Consider the following 25,930-nt stretch of genomic DNA (forward strand, 5'->3'; position numbering starts at 1 on the left):
TTATTTTGCACTCACCCTTGAATTAGGCCCTTTATCTCCATCGACTTTATCTCCATCCAGGGCTTAGTAAATAGACCACATGGTTTGCAAAGTTACCAGTTTCCACACATATCCTCTGGTAATATATCTTTTTTTTTATTAAACTTTATCATCAATAAAGTTCAATACTAATTACTGGCTGAACTCTGTATAGCTTTTATGAAATTAAGCTTTATGGGAAAGCTATGGATTAATGCTCAGCGTCATCTGTTAATTCAATGAAGTATTAAAGAGAATTACAAACAAACTCACGTTACCTCTCCAGTTTTGCTAGTAGAGGAGGAGGCTAATGTTATGTCATAATCCTTTAAATAGGAAATACCTTATCAAAAGGGGTTAACGTATTAAAAAGTTATATTTAGTTGGGACAATGTCTCTTCGTAAAACCAATAGACAGCTTTCTTACCTAATGTAAATGAATTGTAAGTAGCTAAAACCTTCCTTGAGTCCATGGGGGTTTAACTCCTCCTAGGATAATAGTAAACACAGCAAATCATTCTGATAAAGAGATTTACTAACTACAGTATGCTAGTAGCTGGTTAGAAGGGAGCATGAACTGAGAGCAGCTGAGATCCCGAGACTGCTGTGGGTACAGACATTTGTTGACTTTCCGAAAAAAGAAAAAAAAAATGTCAACTTAAAAATTGTGAACACAAAAAGAAGTAATGGACCTGGGAAGAGTGAAGCTCCTGAGAAGCGGCGTGAACGCCCTGCAGCAAGCAATCCACCCTGTGCACGGTCTAGCCTGGACAGACGGCAGACAGGTCATACTCACAGCCTTACAACTTCAGAAGGAAGAAGCAGAGTTTGGAAGCTCAGTGGTGATTGGACAGTTTGAGCATGTTCATGGTCTATCTTGGGGGCCGGCAACTGATGCCCTGGCTCACCTGGCCGTACAACACAAGAAGCGTGTCACTACATGGCAACTCTATTATAACCCATTGGAAAAAAACAAACTGGTCGTCTCACAGACCTGTGAGTATGGAGATCCCCTCCCCATTCTCCCACAGGGCTGTGTTTGGCATCCAAAGAAGAACATCTTGGTAGTTTTAACAAAACGTGACATCTCAGTTTTGTACTCGGCATGCTACAACAATAACAACGTCAAGGCAGACATTACGGGCAGTAGTGCGATTCGTTGTGCCTGCTGGGCGAAAGATGGCAACCGTATGGTGGTGGCCATGGATGATTCCCTTCACAGCTATATATGGAATGATGACCAAAAGACCTTAAGTCCTTGTTCTTTTTGCCCTATATTTAATATTGATGCTGCAGTTGTCGCCATTCAACCCATCATGGATTGCCAAGTGGTTGTGACTGTGGAGATGGCGGCGAAAAGTCCATACAACAAAATCAAGGATTCAGATGGATCTGCTTTACAATCTTCACTCCTGACATTAGACGAAGAGTTGTCTAGGAACAGCAGAAGGATGTCTATAGAGTCAGGGAAGTCGGAGCCAGTAGACATGCTGAAGGTCTCCTCGTTGGTTCCAGATGTTTCTCAGATCCTTGCCAGGCATCGCAAGTCCGACCCAAGTCCACTTACTCACTTCAAACCAAAGAATGTCTTGGTTGAAAGCAAACCAGAATTGTCAAGTCTTGTAATCATTTCTTTTGAAAAGAATGCCACAACCACAAGGACAGTGTCCCTACCAGGCATCTCCACCCCAGATATACTGGTACTTGACTCTCATGGTGAAAGAGTTGCAGTAGCATCTAATACTTGCAACTTAGTTTTAATTTATCCCATAGCTCCATCATGCATGCCCAATATTCAACAAATCAAGCTGGAAGAGAATGAAATCGCCAAGGGAGTATCTTTTCTTAGTGATACACTCTTACTCATCTTAGTCGGAAGACAAAGATCCAACGATGTGGCATTTCTGCCAGTGTCGGCCTCAGACAAATATATGGTGCAGTTAGTGACTAGAACAATAATGCCCACTGAATACATACCAGCAAGGTCAAATTGTGGTCAAAATATAATACCAGGTCCCTCCAGTTTGCCCACTGCTGGCTGCAAACAATCTTCCGATGAACACAATGTAAGCAAAGAGTTCTGGATGCCAAACCACATTGGGACAGAACCTCCATGTGCCAGACGAAAATCTGCAGATAATACACAGGGCACAATCTGCCAGCAAAGTCCAGCATCGAGTTTGGATGACTTGGATGAAAATAAGTTGGTGACAGAATACCCTGTAACTATAGAGAAACTTCAGTCTGAGCCAACTATACTAAAGACATTAAAGGTCCAACTGAGCATGCCAAAGAGGACGCTGCATAGGTCGAGTTCTCAGAGGTCATGCAGCAGTGACTCTCAAGAAGCAAGGGAGAACCATTTACCTACTCTCAACAAAGATGGTGGCCAGGGGAGTATAGACCTCGGGCATCGTGAACCTCATGAGAAAGATTCCCATCTGTGTTCTTCAGAAGTAAATACCAGTTTAAAGAATTGCTTGAAAACTTTGCCTCACCCATCTTCTGAGGATCCTCCTTACATATCCGTTAGGCACCAGGTACACCATATATTATGTCTTGGTTACTTGCCATATTAATATGTTTGGATAAGAGAAATCCATGACTTTTAGTGTGATTGGTTTGTTAGCTCTACAGTGCCTTATCGTCTCCTTTAAGATGTACCAAGTCTTGAAGAGTAATCAAGTGGTGAGAGATAAATTACCAACCAATCGGCTCCTAACTGTCATTTTTCAAACCCAGCCTGTAACATGGCAGTTAGGAGCTGATTGGATGGCACTTTATCTCTCTCTAAGGTTTAGTACATCACCCCTTTAGAAAGATTACTAGTATATTTTTTTTTTTACAACTGTATGCTATGTTTAATAGAAGTGTTGACATAAAACATGAGTGGAATAACGTCATTTGGGAATTTTGTAAACTATAATATTGTATTTATAATGCCAGAAATAGTTCCTTAGTGTCTTCCAGTCCTTATAGTAAATAGATTAGAATTATATTTTCATCGCTCTCCCATCTGTCAAGGTTCATCGTCAAAGACAGTAAATAATGAAAATAATACTATACCTGAAAGACATAACTCATATTAAACTTGCAAGAGAACAGACATGTGCGCCAGTGGCGGAACTAGCGAGCAGTGGGCCCAGGTGCGACAAAATGCTTTGGGCCCCCCCCCCATCCCATCCAAGTCCACCCCATCACCCCTGGAGAGGATCTGGTGAGGAGGACCTGCTCAGGGCCAGAGAAATGGATACCTAGCAACAGTGCCGTAACTAGACATTTTAGCACTGTGTGCAAGAAACAGCATTGGAGCCCGACCCCTGCACGCAAAACAGGGGCAGTGCGCGCCATAGGCGCGCGCAAAAATACATAGTGGTGTGGCTTCGTGGGGAACGGGTGTGGCCACAAAATAATACCAATTCATAAAATGGTGCACAGTAGTCTCCATTATTCAAATTATGCCGCACAGTAGCACCACTACACCAGGTAGAGACCCTTTTACACCTTACGGCGGACAGATTCCTCTTTTTACACATTACGGCAGACAGCGTCCCCTTTTTACACATTACGGCAGACAGCGTCCCCCTTTTTACACATTACGGCAGACAGCGTGCACTTTTTACACATAACGGCAGACAGCGTCCCCATTTTACACATAACGGCAGACAGCGTGCCCTTGTTACACATAGCGGCAGACAGCGTGCCCTTGTTACACATAACGGCAGATAGCGTGCCCTTGTTAAACATAGCGGCAGACAGCGTACACTTTTTACACATAACGGCAGACAGCGTGCCCTTTTTACACATAACGGCAGACAGCGTCCCCTTTTTACACATTACGGCAGACAGCGTGCCCTTGTTACATATTACGGCAGACAGCGTCCCCCTTTTACACATTACAGCAGGCAGATTCACCCTTTATACACAATGCGGCAGGCAGATTCCCCCTTTTACACATTGCGGCAGGCAGATTCCCCCTTTTTACACATTGCGGCAGGCAGATTCCCCCTTTTTACACATTGCGGCAGGCAGATTCCCCCTTTTTACACATTGCGGCAGGCAGATTCCCCCTTTTTACACATTGCGGCAGACAGTAGAAAGAAAGAAAGAAAGAAAGAAAGAAAGAAAGAAAGAAAGAAAGAATGAATGAATTATACTTACCCTCTCCGCTGGCTCAGGTTCCTCGGTGCAGCTTCTGGTCACGATTCCCGGGCAGGAGAGAAGGAGGAGGAGGGAGGTGGAGGAGGGAGCCGCAGCAGCGCTGTGTTATTGGTGGAGGCGCTGCTGCTGCTGCTGCCCCCCCTCTGCTTCACTATAGGCTGTTCTCGGAAGACAGCCTATAGTGTAGCAGAGGGACAGCAGCAGCAGCGCCTCAACCAGTAGTAAAGCGCTGCTGCGGCTCCCTCCTCCGCCTCCCTCCTCCTCCTTCTCCCCCGCGCCGCTGCAGTGCGCTCCTCTCCTCTCCGGGGCGGATGTGTGGCATACTGGAATGTTAACAGATATTGGAAAGTTCCAAAAGCCATTTAATTCTTATCAGTGAGTGGGGGAGTTTTATGGCCCTGCCACATCTAGGGGGTTAGGACAGGAAGTGCAGGGGGATTTTAGCAAAAGGAACAAAGCACAGGACAGTTCAGTGTGAGCTGAGGACTGAGATGGAGGGCACAGGCTAGTGTCCAGGAGAAACGCAGTCTGGGGACTGTGGAACAAGCATCTATAACTCCACAGTCCCTGGCATTATGGAACAGCATGTAGGTGCTGCTAGGAAGAGCAAGAGATATCCAGATTTGCAGTGTGAGAGAAGTTACAGCATGAACAATCAGTGTAAGAAATAAAGGGGATCTTCACCTTCAGGGGTACCCCAGAAGCAGGATGGGAGGTGTGAGTCTGCGGGACAGGACGAGCTGGGTGAGTGATAGGAAATCACGTGTGGCGGAAGGCCCCCAGTAACGTGTCCATGAGAGATCCCGTTTAGATAGAGCCCCTAGCGAATGGGGGAGAGCACACTGAAATGAATCTCAGTTTGCGGAAGCCGCACTACTGATTCCCAGAGACTGCGCTGGTATGTACTGTACTGTAATGCTGCCACATCACTGTAAATGCTGTTATTGCCAGTGAAGCAAATGAAAGGAGATGTAACCTGATGGAACCCATATGAATATTGTGCTGGAGTGAAGAAAAAGAAGTTAAATGTTACTGTCGTGATAACCCTGTCTGAACTGTGAATAAACTGCTTGCTTATGTGATGAAACGGCCTGGTGGTCAATGCTTTTTAATATGACTGATAGACCGGCCGCTGCCCGGCTATCACAGATGTGTGCTGCGGGCAGCGGTTGCCCGCAGCACACAGCGGCATGTAATGAGTCAGTTTGACTCATTACATGCTTTGGGCCCCTGGACAGAGGCGGGCCCCAGTGCAATGCACTGGTTGCACTGGCGGTAGTTCCGCCCAGTGGCGTCACAAGGCGGGTGCGGGGGGTGCGGCCCGCACCCGGGTGTGACACCTGGAGGGGGTGACACCAAATGTCAGCTCCTCCGTAGTGACAGGAGCCAGGTGCTGCAGTGTGAAATTCCGCTACAGCACCCGGCTCCTGTCATAGCAGAGGAGCCGACAGCACACTGAGACCGTCTCTGGGGGAAGCCCAGCATCTCCGGAGATGCTGGGCACGCCCCCAGAGTGACGATACCAGTATCCCCGCGAAGCCACGCCCCTAGCTGTAAGGTCACGCCCCCTTTTTGCCGCGATTGCGGCAGTACATCAGGGGTGCGCACCGGGTGTCACCACACCTGGTGACGCCTCTGGTTCCGCCTCTGTTGTGCGCGCGCAGTGTCAGACTGGGGCATGAAGGGCCCACCGGGGGAATGCAGTGATATGGGCCCATACTTAGGGGTGTGGCCAGCCTACAAAGGGGGTGAGGCCAGCCTCCATTGAGGCTTGAAATACACAATAGTTTAGTGCAGTGTAATGCAACACATCTACCATGTATAATACAAGTGCACAGTCTCGAACCTGATCCCTAGAGGAAGGAGTGGGCCCTCAGGCAGTGGGGCCTACCGGTGGTTTCCCTGGTACCCCTGTGGGCAAGTCCGACCCTGTGCGCGCGTAAATTCTCACTGAGATCAGTCGGCTCAAATATTTAACTCCCTAAGTGGTATACACTGAGCTGGGCAATAACACTGAAGCATGAGTTATTATTCCACCCAGGGTCCAGGCGTGCCCAAGAGAAGCAACCACTCCCCCAATATGGTGGGGTGACTCCCCCTTTACCGCCCGCAGCATCGAGGAGGCCTGATATTCACTATGTAGGGTGGTCGCACAACAACACTCCTGGTTACATCCCCCCCCTTAGTATCCGGGCCTGAAATGTCTCAAGAGGCCTTGAAAATGCTATATTGGTTGAGTCTCCCATACAGGGGAGCTATAAGTGGGGGACTGCAGGGACTGGAGTCCCGGGCCCTTATAGAAAGGGGGCCCACCCCTGGCTCCTACCGCCAATACCTGGAGAGCTGTCTATATGTTTTTTTGTTTCGGCTGTCTATTTCCTCAGTCCCGGGCCCCACAATTTCTGATGTCAGTCCTGCTCCCATATCCTAAATACTTGGAACCAGGAATATTTTGGATTCAGATTTTCCCGCATTGTGGAATGTTTGCATACCATAATGAGATATTTTGGGGATGGGACCCACGTCTAAACACAAAATGCATTTATGTTTAATGTACAGCTTCTACACATAGCCTGAGGGTGATTGTATACAATATTTTTTATTAATTTTGGCAATGAAACAAAGTTTCTGCACATTGCGTCATCAGAAAGCAGAGGTGTCACCATCTCAGTCGCGCTTGGAATTTTTTTATTTCGGATATTGGATTTTCGGGTATGGGAGACTCATCCTGTATTTATACAAATTATTTACAACATTTCCAAATGCAGATTTTTTTGTTTAGCAGGAAGAGTTGCCCCACTCGGGCAAAACAAACATGGCAGCTCTCGTAAACATGAACTAAAGTAAATATTTTAGCTGTAATCTCAATGAGGGGATCTTGTTAAACATTTTTTAAGTGGAGGTCATTATGCTATGATTACATAAGTGTCCTCTTTACTGTACCTGTTATCTCCGCCTGTCCCCTAGTGCTGTTGTTGTCAGTGCCCAGCCTACGGTCATCTAGAAGTTTATAAAAGAGCAGGGTGGGGCCATTGGAGGTTAGAGACCAGGGAGTAAATGTAATAACCTGCAAAGTGCAGATCCTGCAAGTCTGGTCAATGTTTTAAAGGGGCAGTCATTTAACCAGGTTGGTTTTGCCTTTCAAATGATTGTCCCTTTAAAACGTTAGGCAAACCCACCAGAAAGTCACTGATGACTGCATTGCGCATGTTATTACATACTGCACAGGCTATTACATTTACCCCCATTACTATCAGGTAAATGGTTTAAAATAGTATGCACTTAACCAGATTTAATTTTAACATGCTCTGGGTAATACTATATTCAAGTTTTAAGTAGATTTATATTCGAAAAATTTACTACCTTTTCATATCCAACTGTAGTGTTCATTCTAGCCCCTTTCAAAACTCGTGCAGTTCCTCTTTCTTGACTGGGGTGCCCCTCTCTGATTTGGTTCTTCTAGCACAGTCTGGTCTGAATCTCAGTACTGAGATGCAGACCAAACTGTGCTAGAAGCACCGCAGCAGAAAGCGACACCTTGTGCAGAATAGAGGAACCCCATGGGTTTTGAAAGGTGCAGGGTGCTAGAATGAACACTACAACTGCGTCTTTATAAGCGACCCTATGTCTAATGTAATGGTTCTCAAACTGTGTGTCTAGGGACTCTAGGGTGCCTCAGGGCATTTGCAGGGGTGCCTTGGACTGGTGGTCCAGGACCAATTAAAATTATTTATGATCAATTCAATAGGCAAAACCAGACTTGGTGGCTGCCACTTATAGACGGTATGCGGTTAACATACCGCCCATCGGATCCCGACTGTCTCAGTACCGACACTGGGATCCCGACGCCAGAATTCCAGCGATGTAGGTGATTCCCCCTCTATGGTTGTCCACAACACCCATAGAGGGAGAATAGAACCTGTGGCAAGCTTCGTTGCGCCTTCCCCCCTGCCGGCATTCTAGCGCCCGGGATGCCGATGTCCGAACACTGACATTCGGCATCCCAGCCGGCGGGATCAAATACTGATCCATAATAAACTATGTGGACAAACAGAAGCAAATCTAGTCCTTCACCACACAACTGAACCTAAAGATGACATATAAACACAATTTACTTAATTTAATATTTCTCTAAATTCCTCAGTAAGAAACTTATGGGGTGACGAGAAAATAATTCTAATACTCTAGGGTGCCGTGATTCAAAAACATTTGGAAACCACAGGTCTAATGCATTAAGAATTTATTTTTGAACACTTATTAATTGTATTCCTTTCTGCTATTTATTCCAAGAAATCGCCGGATCATGGAGTGAACGATATGAGAGCTATTCTCCTGTGTCATGGACACCTTCACCTGAGAACACTGCGGGAGATCTTTCACTTGGACAACATTGAAATGAAATTTGGTAAAATATTTATTTCGCATTTAGCAAATGTCAAACTGACTGTTAGGCCACACAGAGAGACCTTAGCCAGGAAGCTGGGTTTATAGGGAAACAAAAGGTACAGGGAAATGTATTATTTTATTTAAAAGAATATATATATACCTCCTAGATGTCATTTAAAAGAAAATACATGAAAAAAAAATCTATCTATCTATCTATCTATCTATCTATCTATCTATCTATCTATCTATCTATCTATCCGGAACCTCCTGGCTGCCGAAAGTTTTTTTTATGTGTGTGGCTGGGTGCGGTCAGGTGCCGGCTGGTGCGGGGGTTGCACATAGAAATAGCCCCCATAGCCCCTGTAGTAGCTTGGAAGCACCAGGGGCTGCGGAGGAGCCCGCTATTTAAAAAAAAAAAAGCCCACCCAAAACGGCTGCCGCAGAGCAGGAGCCAGACGCTAGAGGTCAAGTAGGATCTCTAGCGTCTGTCTCCTGCTCCATGGTGGCCATTTTGGGTGGGCTTTTTTTAACACAGCGGGCTCCTCTGCAGCCAACGGTGGTCTAAAGCCACTACGGGGGCTATTTTTATGCAGTACTCCTACAGCCTCTGGTGCTCTCTGTAGAGGCAGCGAGTAGGGAAACCCCTTGGCAAAGAGCAGAAAACCCCTTGGCAATAAGCATGAGGCCCCTGGCAGCAGGCATGTCATTTTGCAGGGTGTCATTTTGTATGTTTAGCCATATAAGCACAATTAGTGGAAACGTGTACCCTCACGGGCTTGTTTAGCTCGCCACACTTCGGGTTGCCTGCTCTACTACCATATCTCCCAACATTTCAATGATCGAAAACGGAACTCCTGCGCGCACATAGTGCGGCCAAAAGGGGGCGTGATCTATGTGAAAGGGCATGGCTTTGTGACAGTGCTGCTATCACAAGCCACACCCCCATTTTTCATCACTAAGGGGGAATGCCCAGCATGCATGCCTCTGTGAGCTGCTGACATGCCCCCAGTCCCTATGTCTCCATTGAATAGACGCTGTGCGCATGCTTGACAGGAGCCTCCCAACTGCCCCCACCCACCGCAGGACACTGTGCCCCGCAGGCGGGACAGCGGGATAGTCTCAAAAAAATGGGACTGTCCCACGAAAATCGGGACAGGTGGGAGATATGCACTACTGCTGCATGCTCACCACAGGTTGCTTTTCCCAATCGTAGTTCACGTGGATAGTAAATCAAGCAGAAGTTGGAAAAACATGGAACCCCCCAAAAAAACTTGTGTTGACCATTTGTGTTGACCATTGTCATGTCAATATTTGACCATGTCAACCTTTTGTACCTGCTGACCTTAAGCACTGTGTACCTTTTACCTGTCGACCCTGTCGACCATATGGGGTGGACCTATTGACTGTTGACCTAGACACTGCCGATCTATACATTGGAGCCCTAAGGGCATTAACCCCATTTTTATAAAGCTCACTCATATGATTGATATAATTAAGTAATAAAGACGTACGTGGGAGCAGAAGATATCTGCAAGGATCACCCATAGCTGCTGGCTGTGTGTAAAGGAATGCATTGACCACAGTAGAAATTCCTTTATCTATTACAGAATTTTTAAGTTAGAGAGGAAGATGTGTATCAAGCCTTGGAGAGAGCTAAAATTGAGAGAGATAAAGTACCGACCAATCAGCTTCTGCCATTTTCAAACACAGCCTGTAACATGGCCGTTAGAAGCTGATTGGCTGGTACTTTATATCCCTCCACTGCTTGATATATCTCCCTCCTCAGCTGGAAGTAGCATGTTTATGAATGACGGAAATGTCAGATTACTCTTTCCGTTTTATTCTCTGATATATATATATATAAACAAAATAAAAAATAAATATATATATTATTAATAATAATAATAATAATAATAATAATAATAATAATAATTCCTATGGCCCCATCATCATATTATTTAATGCCCCACACATTTATGCCCCAGTACCTGTAATGGAGTTGTAATCTTTGTCAGGGGTTCTGTTGATCCTCCTCCCTACCCTGCCACCGCAGCAGGCTGCTTCTAGCAAAACTATTGAAAATGTCCCTCCCAAAATGGCCGCCGGCTCAGAGGAGACAGTTATTAAAGATACTAGAGCCTCCTCTAGTATCTTTAATAACTGTCTCCTCTGAGGCGGCGGCCATCTTAAGAGGGACATTTTCAATAGCCTGCTTGCGCTGGGTAGTGGGAAAACAGAGGCAGTGGCGGCGGACGGACGGCGGCGGGAGGGCAGCGGCATGAGCGGCCCGGGCCCTCTCCTCTCTGTCAGAGAGGCCGGGCCCGGGACGGCTGTGCCCGCAGCACCCCCCTGATGGCGGGCCTGGGTGTCAGTTCAGATCTTGCTGGTGTTGATCAGGGAAAATAGATCAAGGGGAGACTAGTTTCTGCTTTCAGCAACAACAGAAATCATGGGCCAAAAGGCATAAGTTATAAAAGAAGCACCTATAGTATACATTAAATAATACATTCTAAATAAACTATAAATAATAAACTGAATGGGAAATAAATCGGTGTGGTATTGAAGGTCGACCACACTAAAAGTCGACAGTGTCTAGGTCGACCACTATTGGTCGACAGTAAGTAGGTCGGCAGAGATTCTAGGTCAACAGGGTTTCTAGGTCGACATGGTCTAGGTCGATAAGTCAAAGGGTCGACATGAGATTTAAAAAATAAAATTGTGTCATTTTCGCCGTACAGTGACCGGGAACCCCAATTAGTGCACCGTGCCCCCTCGCATGGCTCGCTTCGGGCCAGGTGCCTGGCTCCGCTACCGCTGCGCTTGGCACAGGTTACTATTCCCAATCGTAGTCCACGTGGATCGAAAAGTATGAAAAAGTTCAAAAAGAGAATTAAAAAAAAACTCATGTCAACATTTTGACCTGTCGACCTAGTTACTGTCGACCAATAGTGGTCGCCCTAGACACTGTCGACATAAGTCTTGTCGACCTAGGGACCGGCGGATACCAAAATAAATATATTCTCCATTGTGCCATAAAGCTTTCTTTAGTGACTTCAAATACATCTTACTCATAAATTCCTCAATGATTGCAGTTTCCCCATAGAAAGTGATGAACAATGCCTGGTGCAAACAAACAACACTTCGTTAGGTGCATGTTCGTTATATAATCACCCTAAAAGGCACAAACACATCTGATGAAATCACGCTGAGCCGCTGGAGTTTTACAGACAACTAGAAACCACAGATTAGGGGTAGAGTGATAACGGGGCAGATTTAACAACAAGTGATACCAGGGGCAGTTCAAGAGAAGAGGGGACCCGCGTGCAGCCTCTGTTGCGGGCCCCCCTCCTCTCCGGCAGTTTGTAGACTCTGGCATAAAGCCAGAGTCTACTGCATATGCGCAGGTCTCCGGGAACATGGCGCCCGGACCTTGTTCCTGGTGAATGGCGGCGGCCATTTTCCAAGTGATTTGTGCTGCACTGCAGGGACACCGCCATGGGACTCCGGAGGGGTAAGTATACTATATGGGTGCAATGTGTGCGGTGTGGGCCCCACCAGACCTAGGGGCCTGTGTGCAGAGCACACACTGCACCCATTATAGAAACGCCTATGAGCATACTTCCCAGCATTGGGAGATGGTAAGGACAGACTCCTTGGCCTGGCAAAGTGTCGCTGTACAAAAGGGAGGCATGGCTTGTAGAAAAGGGGCGTGGCTTCACAGGAGTGTCGCGGTCACGATTTCCATTACTGTGGGGGCACGCCCAGTGCTTTGTGAGCTGCTGGCATGACCCCAGTCCCTCTGTCTCCCGTAAATAGATGTCTATTCAGCAGTGACTGACAGGAGCCTCCCAACTGACCTCCCCCCCCCACCACCACCACCACGGAACACTGTGGACCGCGGGTGGGACGGCGGGACAGTCCCAAAAAAATGGGACTGTCCCGCGAAAATTAGGACAGATGTGGGGTATGCTATGAGTGATCCTCTTGTTATCACTCGTTACGAGCCAATCAGCTCCTGGCATTTTTCAAACACGACAGGCGCGGTTTGGCTGAAGCAGCATTGATCATTCATAACGAGCAAAACAAGAATATTACTTGCTGTTAAATCTGCCCCCAAAGTACCAAACAATCAGCTCATGCCTGTCACATTTCAAAGACAGGGGTCTATGTACTAAGTCTTGGGGAGAAATAAAGTGGAGAGAGATAAAGTACCGGCCAATCCGCTCCTAACTACCATATTACAGGCTGTGTTTGAAAAATAATAGGAGCTGATTGGTTGGTACAGTACTTTATCTCTCTCCACTTTATTTCTCTCCAGGGCTTAGAACATAGGGCCTAATTCAGCATGGATCGCTGAAGTGCGGAAATCGCTATTCATCTATTTCCACACTTCTGCACATGCGGAAGGACTTAAACTGCGATCGTAGTTTAAGTGCCGGCAGGGGGCGGCGACGCTGCATTTTGGTTGTGGGGACGTGGCGTGGGGGAGGGGCATGGTCCGGACAACGGAGGCGTATCCGGACCATTTGCGGGGCGGGCCACGGCGGCTGTGTGACGTCACACACAGCCACTGCGACCCAAAACAATGCAGCATGGCAGAGGGCATTTCAGCTGGGAGGGGGGAAGACCCGGCGTGCGGGCCAGCCTTGCCCTGTGCTCGGCGCCCCCCCGCATGCTAGGGAAAGGAGTTGTAGTTTTGCGATTTTTCCATAGACCCCAAAGTCTGCAATATCATACCTCTCAACTGTCCCGATTTCAGCGAGACAGTCCCGCTATTCGGACACTGTCCCGCTGTCCCTCCCGCAGGTCGCAGTGTCCCGTGGGCGGGGGGGGGGGGGGGGCAGTTGGGGGAGGCTTTGATCACCCGCTGCTTTGCCCTGCAAAGCAGCCGGTGATCACTGAATAGATGCCATGCGCACGCGCATGGCATCTATTCAATGCTGGGAGGGGAGCAGGGGGCTGCCCAGCTGCTCGGGGAGCGCTGGGCACGCCCCCCAAAATGCCGAAAATAGGCCCGTGGCGCTCGACCACGCCCACTCGACCGAGGTCACGCCCCTTCCGTGGTAAGCCACGCCCCCTTTTCGGGTCGCGCGTGGCTTTGCCGCGCAGGGGTCCCTCTTCCTGCCCCTTTAAAGGTGGGAGGTATGCAATATGATATTTAGAGATGATTGGCTGGTACTTTATCTCTCACCACTATTTCTCTGATGGCTTGATAGATCTCACACAAAAGAATTATCAATTATCAATTTTTACAAAGTAAAATGCAACATGGTTTTCAGTGCACACAATCTGCCTAATCTATGTCTAGACTGGATAAGGCTATGACGTTTTGCAGGGCAGACCATGCACCCTTTAAAGATCAGACTATGGCCCTCATTCCGAGTTGTTCGCTCGCAAGCTGCTTTTAGCAGCATTGCACACGCTAAGCCGCCGCCTACTGGGAGTGAATCTTAGCTTAGCAGAATTGCGAACGAAAGATTCTCAAAATTGCGAATAGAAATTTCTTAGCAGTTTCTGAGCAGCTCGACACTTACTCTGCCACTGCGATCAGTTCAGTCAGTTTCGTTCCTGGTTTGACGTCACAAACACACCCAGCGTTCGCCCAGACACTCCCCCGTTTCTCCAGCCACTCCCGCGTTTTTCCCAGAAACGGCAGCGTTTTTTCACACACACCCAGAAAACGGTCAGTTTCCGCCCAGAAACACCCACTTCCTGTCAATCACACTCCGATCACCAGAACGAAGAAAAAACCTCGTAATGCCGTGAGTAAAATACCAAACTTCTTAGCAAATTTACTTGACGCAGCCGCAGTGCATACATTGCACATGCGCAGTTAGCGGAAAATCGCACCGATGCGAAGAAAAATAAAGAGCGAACAACTCGGAATGAGGGCCTATGCCTCTTTACCTTAAGCAGGGTCACACAGCTTTTCAGGTAAATTAAACATATGAAGCTCTACTTTTGTCAGCATAAATGAAACAGAAAATAACAAACAACCTACCCTCATTCAGGGCACTATCCCACTGCTTGACCCCTTACTATTCTGGGCATAATGGCCCTCATTCCGAGTTGTTCGCTCGCTAGCTGCTTTTAGCAGCATTGCACACGCTAGGCCGCCGCCCTCTGAGAGTGTATGTTAGCTTAGCAGAATTGCTAACGAAAGATTAGCAGAATTGCTACTAAATAATTCTTTGCAGTTTCTGAGTAGCTCCAGGCCTACTCACGAATTGCGATCAGCTCAGTCTGTTTAGTTCCTGGTTTGACGTCACAAACACGCCCTGCGTTCGGCCAGCCACTCCCCTGTTTCTCCAGCTACTCCCGCGTTTTTCCCTGACACGGCTGCGTTTTTTTGCAAACGCCGGGAAAATGCTGAGTTGCCGCCCAGAAACGTCCCTTTCCTGTCAATCATTTACCGAACAGCAGTGCGACTGAAAAGCGCCGCAGAAGCCACAGCAAAACAGCTAAGTTTTGTGTTAAATAACTAAGCGCATGCACCCTGCGTACCTTGCGCATGCGCAATTTGCAACAAATCGCAGCATAGCGAAAATCGGCAACGTGCGAACAACTCGGAATGACCCCAATAGTCTCATACCTCCCAACATTCGTCCTCAGGAAAGAGGGACACACGCGCGGCAAAGCCGTGCGCGCTCCTGAAAAGGGGGCATGGCCTATGAAAAGGGGGCGTGGCTTCATGGAGGACCAGCAATCGCGAGCCACGCTCCGTGAGCTGCTGGCATGCCCCCTCTCCTCCTGTCTGCACTGCATGCGCACAGCGTCTATTCACCGCTGCCCTGCTTATCAGAGCAGAAGTGCAGGGGCCTCCCATCAGCCCCCCCCCCCCACCGCGGGACACTGCGGCCCGCGGGTGGGGCAGCTGGACAGTCCCCAAAAAAACGGGACTGTCCCGCGAAAATCGGGACAGTTGGGAGGTATGTAGTCTGCATGCAAAGTCTCACTTAAAAGTCTCAGTCCTGTCTCTCACAGGCAGGGATGGACTAGGGCTGTATTGGGTGTGGTATTGAAGGTGGACCACACTTAGGTCGACATTGTCCAGGTCGACCACTATTTGTCAACAGTAACTAGGTTGACAGGGATTCTATGTCGACAGGGTCTCTAAGTCGACATGGTCTAGGTCGACAGGTCAAAAGGGCAACATGACTTTTTTTCATCTTTTTTGGTGTCGTTTTCTCCGTACAGTGACCGGGAACCCCAATTAATGCACCGCGTCCTCTCGCATGGCTCGCTTTGCTCGCCATGCTTCGGGCAAAATGTGAAAAACTCATGTCGACATTTTGACCTGTCGACCTAGAGACCCCGTCGACCTAGAGACCCTGTCGACCTAGTTACTGTCGACCAATAGTGGTCGACCTAGACACTGTCATCCTAAGTTTTGTCGACCTAGAGACCGGATACCGGCTGCATTACAGCCCTGGCAATGATGTGACATGAAAAGGGGAATGGTTACAGCTCACAGGGCTGTGGCCTCACAGCATGCCCTAGCATCTTTATGCTGGATGGCAGAACAGAGCACCGGGAGACTGCGCTGCTTGGCCAGACCCTGTTTTTATGTGCTGACCAGCCAAGCAGCACGCAAAGAGGCTGCGCCACTTGGTCAACCTGTCTCTTTGTGTGCCCAGACGGGCCCTTCTGGCCTTTGCCAGAAGTGCCACATAGGCAGTCTGGCCCTGCTCACAGGTAAAGCACCTCCTAGCCGTCTTAAGGTCCTCCCTGCCTCTTGTAGGCTTAGACATGGGCTCCTGGCCTTCTCAGACTCAAGACCCACTGACCTGGCTTCTTCTCAATAGCATAAACTCAGTCAGAGATTTGTGTTATTCTCCTGCAGATTTAGGGGGACATTTACTAAGCAGTGATAAGAGTGGAGAAGTGAGCCAGTGGAGAAGTGGCCCCATCAACCAATCAGCAGCTCTGTATAATTTTATAGTATGCAAATTATAGATGTTACTTCAGTGCTGATTGGTTGCCATGGGCAACTTCTCCACTGGCTCACTTTTCCGCTCTTATCACTGCTTAGTAAATGTCCCTCTTAGACACTAGCCTCCTGGACTCCACTGTGTGATGTTAGTGTATTAGAATGCTTATATTTGTAGACACTCTCTCATTGAAACGTGTTAGATGATATTCTTAATATGACATTGTTAATTGTTGCATTGAAGCGTACAGGGCTTATCTTTAAAGAAAAGAGGATGTGATGTTAGTGTATTAGAATGCTTATATTTGTAGACACTCCCTTACTAATCTGTGTAAGCCTGAATCTTCAGTGATGGTCCCTGGGACCAGGGGGATGCTGGGAAGTGGGTGGTCCAGTGTGCAGTGTGCCTGGAGTTGGTGATGGAATAAACAACACAGCAGTGAACTCACATGTCTCTGTGTCCTGATGACTGGATTTACAAACGTATGAACAAAACATGGAAACATGGTGTCAGAAGAAGTTTAACTTGGACTGCTAGTGCTCTCAGAGTGTGAAAGAATTTTGCAGAAGTCTGTAAGGCTGTGATACTCTGTGTCTGCAAAGTCTGCCGTGTGCTATCTTCAAACAGTGAGTAACCATGGATAAATTAGCTCTTCCAACCGGCATGCTGATGTTTGGTAACTTGTCTGAAAACTGGAAAAGATTTAAACAAAGGTTTAATATATATCTTGCTGCATGTGGAGCTGATTCAGAGGCTTACAAAACTAAGGCATCCATTTTCCTCCATGTGATAGGAGAGGATGTGCTGGACATTTATAATAGTTTTCAGTTTGCTGAGGGGCAGAATATGGTGCTATCTTCAATAATGCAAAAGTTTGAAGATTACTTTGTGCCAAGGAAAAATGTGACATATGAAAGATATAAGTTTTTCACATGTGATCAGAAGTCTGGAGATGGATTTGATCAGTATGTTACAGAGCTGCAATCACTCAGTAAAACCTGTGAATTTGGTGATTTAAAGGATTCACTGATTAGAGATCGTATTGTCTATGGAATACCTGATAATGGACTCAGAGAGAGATTGCTGAGAGAGCAAGACCTAACACTAGAAAAGGCTGTGACTATGTGTAGATCTGCAGAAATAACTAGATTTCAAGCCAAAACGTTACACAAGGACGCTGATGCTGCTGTATATGTAGTGCAGAAAACAGAGCAAAGCAAACCTCCATTTTCAAGAATGAAGCAGTCTAAGCCACAGTCTAATAAGGAAATGTGTAGTAGATGTGGAAATGCTCACAATCCTAAAATGTGCCCTGCTTATGGTAAAACCTGCATGAAATGTGGTAGACTTAATCACTTTGCCAAATGCTGTAAAATTAAAAGTAAAACAACCAAAGTGCATGCTGTTAAACAAACAGATGAATTCTTTGTGGATTGCATTGAACTTTGCAGTGCAGATAAGAAAGAATGGATTGTCCCTTTAACTGTGAATGAGATTGTCATTCCCTTTAAGCTTGATACTGGCGCGCAGGTGAATTTAATATCATTTCAAGACTATAAGACTTTTAGAGTAAAACCTAAAATTCATCCAGCCAAAGTGAAAGTTACAGGGTACACTGGGGAGGAAATTCCTGTGAAAGGTACATGCTTAGTGACTCTGAAATATAAGGGACAACAGTTTAAAACATCTCTACTGATTGTGGATAAAAATGTGCAACCGCTTCTAGGATTAAGTTCCTGTGAGAAACTAAGCTTGCTAAAGAAAGTTTTTATGGTGACATCACAAGTAGAAGATGACTGCAAATCGATGTTTACAGAATACAGAGACTTGTTTGAAGGTCTAGGTTGTTTACCTGGAGAGCATAAAATAAATATAGACACGCAAGTTTCTTCAGTGATACACCCCTGTAGAAAAGTGCCGTTTGCGCTGAGAGAAAAACTGAAACAAGAGTTAAATCGCATGGAAGCCTTGGGTGTGATACAGAAAGTTGATGAGCCTACTAAATGGGTAAGCTCCTTAGTAACTGTTGAAAAGAAAAATGGACAACTCAGAATATGTCTAGACCCCAGAAATTTAAACAAAGCTATTAAACGAGAACATTTCAAACTACCAACCAGAGATGAAATCATGTCGCAATTTGCAGGTGCAAAATGGTTCAGTAAATTGGACGCATCTTCAGGATTCTGGCAAATGAAGCTAGATGAGGCCAGCTCAAAGCTTTGTACATTTAATACACCAGAAGGTCGATACAGATTTCTTAGACTACCATATATAATTTTGTCTGCTCCAGAAGTATATCACAAAAAGATACACATGATTTTTGAACATATTCCAGGTGTTGAAACAATGATGGATGACATTATTGTCTGGGGATCTACAAAGGAAGAACATGATTCTAGATTGAGACAAGTAATGGAACTTGTCAAGAAAGTGAATCTAAAGCTAAACAAGGACAAATGTGAATGTGGCGTGCATACACTTACCTTTATGAGCGACGTGGTCTCGGATCAAGGTGTAAAACCAGATCCAAGGAAAATATCAGCCATAGTGAACATGGAACGTCCTAACAACAAAGACGACGTCAGAAGATTACTAGGGATGATTACTTACTTAGGAAAGGTTATTTCTCAACTCTCTGAGCGAACAGCCTCTCTTAGATGGTTGTTGGACAAAGATAACGAGTGGATGTGGTCACATGAACAAGAAGAAAGTTGGCAAAACTTGAAACAGATCATTACAGAGCAACCAGTGCTAAAATTCTTTGATCCTGCGAAAAGAATAAGAATTTCAGCAGATGCTTCGCAATTTGTCCTAGGCTCAGTGCTCTTACAAGAACATGAGGATACATGGCAACCAGTAATCTATGCATCAAGAGCACTGACAAGTGCTGAAACAAGGTATGCTCAGATAGAAAAAGAACTTCTAGCGATCACATATGCATGTGAGCGATTTCATCAGTTTGTGTATGGTCAAACATTTACAGTGGAAACTGACCACAAGCCATTGGCAGCTATCATGACTAAATCATTACATGAATGTCCCATGAGAATTCAACGAATGCTTATCATACTACAGAAATATGATGTACACTTGCTGTACTGTCCCGGCAAATACATGTACATTGCTGATACACTTTCTCGTGCTGTGGACAAAAGTGAAGGTTCCAAAAGTCTGATGGATGAAGAGATAGAAGCCTATGTTAATTTGATCGTAGCTTCTCTACCAGTGTCTCTTGCAAGACAAGAACAGATTAGGAAAGAAACTGAGACAGATGACACAATGAAAGTGTTGAAAGATATCATTCTGAAAGGTTGGCCAGCAGAAAAACATGCGTGCCCGCTGTCTATCCATGATTATTGGAGGTAGCGCAGTGACCTTACAGTTGTCGATGGTATTATTTACAAAGGCAATAGGTTTGTCATACCTGCACGACTAAGAAAAACTATGCTGTGCAAGATACATGAAGGCCACTTAGGAGAAGAAAAATGTAAGCGGAGAGCGCGTGAAGTTATGTATTGGCCAAGAATGAACCAAGACATAGCACAGACTACAGCTACATGTGAATTATGTCTTATGTATAGACCGAAACAACAAGTCGAGCCACTGAGTCCTCACGCAGTGCCAGAGAGACCGTACCAGAAAGTTGGCGCAGATTTGTTTGATTGTAATGGGAAAATGTACATTGTCATGACTGATTATTACTCTAACTACCCTGAGGTGAAGACACTACATACAACTACTAGTAAAGCCGTAATCAATTGCATGAAGTCAATCTTTGCAAGGCATGGTGTTCCTATGGAAGTGTTCACTGACAATGGTCCTCAGTTTTCCAGTGCTGAATTTAGACAATTTGCTGATGAGTGGGAATTTGTCCATACTACGTCAAGTCCCCACTATCCACGCTCAAATGGGTTGGTGGAAAGTTCAGTAAAAAACGCAAAGAGTCTCATGAAAAAAGCTCAAGAAGGTAAAGAAGATTTCTACAAAAGTCTTTTAATCTACCGCAGTACACCTTAACAGAATGGACTTTCTCCTGCACAAATGCTGATGGGAAGGAGGATTAGAGCAAATCTCCCGATACACGATGAACTGCTTAATACACATAACTCAGCGTTGGTCAGACTGAGTAAGGAACGTCAACAGGCGAAACAGAAACTGTTCCATGACAGGCGAGCAAAAAGCTTATCTGATCTAAAATCGGATGACCAAGTCCGTCTCAGAGATCACGAGAAAGGTATTTGGGTGCAGAAAGGTATTGTGCAAGCACAAGTAGCACCAAGATCTTATACTATACGTACAGAGCGTGGAACGGAAGTAAGAAGAAATCGGGTGGATTTAAGATCTCAACCTAACCATAATGAAGACAACATGGGGTAAATTTACTAAGATTCGTATTTTCCCGTTTCAGGTCAAAGTTCAATCACGAATGACATCGAAAGTGTAAAACTGCAACTTTTTGAATTTGTTACGATGGATTTACTAAGCTGTCGTATTCGGGTTTTTCTTTTCTTCCGATGTCGATGTCATTCGTGTTTTTTTTGTGTTTTTTACGGCAGTGATTAGCAAAACACTGCCGGCTTTTTTACAATTAATCTCGGCCGGATCTGTGTGATCCGTGCTGGGGTTCTATTTTTTTTTTTTTTTAATTAAACACTGTAAATTTAAAAAAAAAAATTGCGTGGGGTCCCCCCTCCTAAGCATAACCAGCCTCGGGCTCTTTGAGCCGATCCTGGTTGCCGAAATATGGGAAAAAAATGACAGGGGTTCCCCCATATTTAAGCAACCAGCATCGGGCTCTGCGCCTGGTCCTGGTCCCAAAAATACGGGGGACAAAAAGAGTAGGGGTCCCCCGTATTTTTAAAACCAGCACCGGGCTCCACTAGCTGGACAGATAATGCCACAGCCGGGGGTCACTTTTATATAGTGCCCTGCGGCCGTGGCATCAAAAATCCAACTAGTCACTCCTGGCCGGGGTACCCTGGGGGAGTGGGGACCCCTTCAATCAAGGGGTCCCCCCCCCAGCCACCCAAGGGCCAGGGGTGAAGCCCGAGGCTGTCCCCCCCCATCCAATGGGCTGCGGATGGGGAGGCTGATAGCCTTTGTTGTAAAAGAAAAGATATTGTTTTTAGTAGCAGTACTACAAGGCCCAGCAAGCCTCCCCCGCATGCTGGTACTTGGAGAACCACAAGTACCAGCATGCGACGGAAAAACGGGCCCGCTGGTACCTGTAGTACTACTACTAAAAAAATACCCAAAAAAAGACAAGACACACACACCGTGAAAGTATAATTTTATTACATACATACACACATACATACATACTTACCTTAAGTTCCCACGCAGGTCGGTCCTCTTCTCCAGTAGAATCCAAGGGGTACCTGTTGAAGAAATTATACTCACGAGATCCAGGGGTCCAGGCTCCTCGGGAAATCCAGGGGTAATCCACGTACTTGAAAAAAATAACAAAACGGTGTCCCGACCACGAACTGAAAGGGGACCCATGTTTGCACATGGGTCACCTTTCCACGAATGCCAGAAACCCACTTTGACTTCTGTCTAAGTGGGTTTCTTCAGCCAATCAGGGAGCGCCACGTTGTAGCACTCTCCTGATCAGCTGTGTGCTCCTGTCCTCACTGACAGGCAGCACACGGCAGTGTTACAATGTAGCGCCTATGCGCTACATTGTAACCAATGATGGGAACTTTCTGCCCTGCGGTTGACCTAAAGTGACGTCACCGCTGAGCAGAAAGTTCCCATCATTGGTTACAATGTAGCGCATAGGCGCTACATTGTAACACTGCCGTGTGCTGCCTGTCAGTGAGGACAGGAGCACACAGCTGATCAGGAGAGTGCTACAACGTGGCGCTCCCTGATTGGCTGAAGAAACCCACTTAGACAGAAGTCAAAGTGGGTTTCTGGCATTCGTGGAAAGGTGACCCATGTGCAAACATGGGTCCCCTTTCAGTTCGTGGTCGGGACACCGTTTTGTTATTTTTTTCAAGTACGTGGATTACCCCTGGATTTCCCGAGGAGCCTGGACCCCTGGATCTCGTGAGTATAATTTCTTCAACAGGTACCCCTTGGATTCTACTGGAGAAGAGGACCGACCTGCGTGGGAACTTAAGGTAAGTATGTATGTATGTGTGTATGTATGTAATAAAATTATACTTTCACGGTGTGTGTGTCTTGTCTTTTTTTGGGTATTTTTTTAGTAGTAGTACTACAGGTACCAGCGGGCCCGTTTTTCCGTCGCATGCTGGTACTTGTGGTTCTCCAAGTACCAGCATGCGGGGGAGGCTTGCTGGGCCTTGTAGTACTGCTACTAAAAACAATATCTTTTCTTTTACAACAAAGGCTATCAGCCTCCCCATCCGCAGCCCATTGGATGGGGGGGGACAGCCTCGGGCTTCACCCCTGGCCCTTGGGTGGCTGGGGGGGGGACCCCTTGATTGAAGGGGTCCCCACTCCCCCAGGGTACCCCGGCCAGGAGTGACTAGTTGGATTTTTGATGCCACGGCCGCAGGGCACTATATAAAAGTGACCCCCGGCTGTGGCATTATCTGTCCAGCTAGTGGAGCCCGGTGCTGGTTTTAAAAATACGGGGGACCCCTACTCTTTTTGTCCCCCGTATTTTTGGGACCAGGACCAGGCGCAGAGCCCGATGCTGGTTGCTTAAATATGGGGGAACCCCTGTCATTTTTTTCCCCATATTTCGGCAACCAGGATCGGCTCAAAGAGCGCGAGGCTGGTTATGCTTAGGAGGGGGGACCCCACGCAATTTTTTTTGAAAAAATAAGCACTTTCCCACCCCTTCCCACTGATATACATGCACGGATCTCATGGATCCGTGCATGCCTATCCAATCACGAATAAAAAAAAAAGGTCTGTTTTTTTTTAGCACTTTTTTACGAGTTGTAATTTTTCACGGCAGTGTTTGGTTTTTTTTTGCTTTGCACTTCTTAGTAAATGACCGAGATTCATACTTAAACAGCCGCGTTTTGACCGATGGTGTATTCATTCGTAATTTTTTACTTGGACTTGCAAAAAATTACGAATGCCCTCATCTCTGCCGTGATTAGTGTTTAGTAAATTACCGAGATGACACTTTGATGAAAAAACGGCATCTCGGTCAAAATCGGGAGCTTAGTAAATTTCCCCCCATGACTGAAGAATACCCTTCATCTGACATGTATGATGATCCTCATAATGGTGAACAAACCACAATTCTAGAAAGGTCCAACATGGTAGATGAAACACAGACTGTGTATGAAAGACCCAAAAGGGAAATACGCAGACCTGCGAGACTCATTGAAACGTGTTAGATGATATTCTTAATATGACATTGTTAATTGTTGCATTGAAGCGTACAGGGCTTATCTTTAAAGAAAAGAGGATGTGATGTTAGTGTATTAGAATGCTTATATTTGTAGACACTCCCTTACTAATCTGTGTAAGCTTGAATCTTCAGTGATGGTCCCTGGGACCAGGGGGATGCTGGGAAGTGGGTGGTCCAGTGTGCAGTGCGCCTGGAGTTGGTGATGGAATAAACAGCACAGCAGTGAACTCAAATGTCTCTGTGTCCTGATGACTGGATTTACAAACGTATGAACAAAACAACTGACTTCCAGACACACTGGGCTCTTTGACTGCCCCTGCAGCCTGACTAGCTTTCACAACCCCACCTGGGCTGTTTACACAGGCAGCAGTCTCTCCTAGCAGGGGCGTAGCCAGAACTTTGTGGGCCCCATAGCAACATTTTGAAGGTGCACCCATCCCACTTCTCTGCAGCAGTTGTTAATTTTATGCCCTATAATCATACTTGCCTACTCTCTCGGAAGCTGCGGGAGGCTCCCGTTTTTTGGGTAGCCCCCCGCACCCCCGGAAGAGTAGGCAGGTCTCCCGCATCGTGTTCGCACCCTAGTGATGCGGGCAGGATGAAGAGATACACTGCCATATTCGCGAGTCCGTGGGGTGGGGAAGGGGTTAAAATGACGCGAATCACTTCATTTCAGCCCCGCCCCCTTTCCGCTGACCCGCGAATCGCTGCATTTCCTGATGTGGGGGTGGAGCTTAATGATGTCACAGCCCGCCCCCTGAAGTCTCCTGCTGCGTCTCCTCTCCGGGCTTTTCCCGGAGAGGAGCTATTTAAAGTAGGCAACCCTGCCTATAATAGTGCCCCAGTTCATTATCTGAACCATAGTAGAGCCTTATTTAATGTTATGCCCCATAGTAGTGCCCTCGTTTCTTTTATGAATCGTAGTAGTGCTTAAGTTCACCCGATGTCACATTTCAGAGCTGCCAGTACACATTATGCCACACAGTACCCCCAATTCACATTATGATATATAGTGCTCTTCAGTGGCGGAACTAGCGAGCGGCGGGCCCAGGTGCGACAAAATGCTTTCCCCCCCCCCCCCCCCATCCCATCCCATCCAAGTCCACCCCCTCACCCCTGGAGAGGATCTGGTGAGGAGGACCTGCTCAGGGCCAGATAAATGAATACCTAGCAACAGTGCCGTAACTAGACATTTTAGCACTGTGTGCAAGAAACGGCATCGGAGCCCCACCGCTGCATGCAAAACAGGGGCACTGCGCGCCGTAGGCGCTCGCAAAAATACATAGTGGCGTGGCTTCGTGGGGAAGGGGTGTGGCCACAAAATAATACCAATTCATAAAACGGTGCACAGTAGTCTCCATTATTCAAATTACGCCGCACAGTAGCACCACTACACCAGGTAGAGACCCTTTTACACCTTACGGCGGACAGATTCCTCTTTTTACACATTACGGCAGACAGCGTCCCCTTTTTACACATTACGGCAGACAGCGTCCCCCTTTTTACACATTACGGCAGACAGCGTCCCCCTTTTTACACATTACGGCAGACAGCGTCCCCCTTTTTACACATTACGGCAGACAGCGTCCCCTTTTTTACACATTACGGTAGGCAGCGTGCCCTTGTTACACATTACGGCAGACAGCGTCCCCCTTTTTACACATTACGGCAGGCAGATTCCCCCTTTTTACACATTGCAGCAGGCAGATTCCCTTTTTACACATTGCGGCAGGCAGATTCCCAATTTTTACACATAGCGGCAGGCAGATTCCCCCTTTTTACACATTGCGGAAGGCAGATTCCCCATTTTTACACATTGTGGAAGGCAGATTCCCCCTTTTTACACATTGCGGCAGGCAGATTCCCCATTTTTACACATAGCGGCAGGCAGATTCCCCATTTTTACACATAGCGGCAGGCAGATTCCCCATTTTTACAGATTACGGCAGGCAGATTCCCCCTTTTTACACATTGCGGCAGGCAGATTCCCTTTTTACACATTGCGGCAGGCAGATTCCCCATTTTTACACATAGCGGCAGGCAGATTCCCCCTTTTTACACATTGCGGAAGGCAGATTCCCCATTTTTACACATTGCG

At 46.7% G+C, this 25,930-nt stretch overlaps 1 protein-coding gene across 1 annotated transcript in view; it reads left to right on the top strand.

Annotated features, from left to right (window-relative positions):
- The first annotated feature begins 704 nt into the window (after positions 1–704).
- LOC134910844 (WD repeat and coiled-coil-containing protein-like) overlaps positions 705–25,930 on the top strand; it is a 30,744-nt gene continuing 5,518 nt past the window's right edge. The window contains exons 1-2 of the mRNA XM_063919228.1: positions 705–2,558; positions 8,470–8,584. Coding sequence (XP_063775298.1) covers positions 705–2,558; positions 8,470–8,584 — 1,969 coding nt within the window. The remainder of the gene's footprint in view (positions 2,559–8,469; positions 8,585–25,930) is intronic.

Source organism: Pseudophryne corroboree, chromosome 4 (assembly GCF_028390025.1).
Source record: "Pseudophryne corroboree isolate aPseCor3 chromosome 4, aPseCor3.hap2, whole genome shotgun sequence".
NCBI lineage: Eukaryota > Metazoa > Chordata > Amphibia > Anura > Myobatrachidae > Pseudophryne > Pseudophryne corroboree.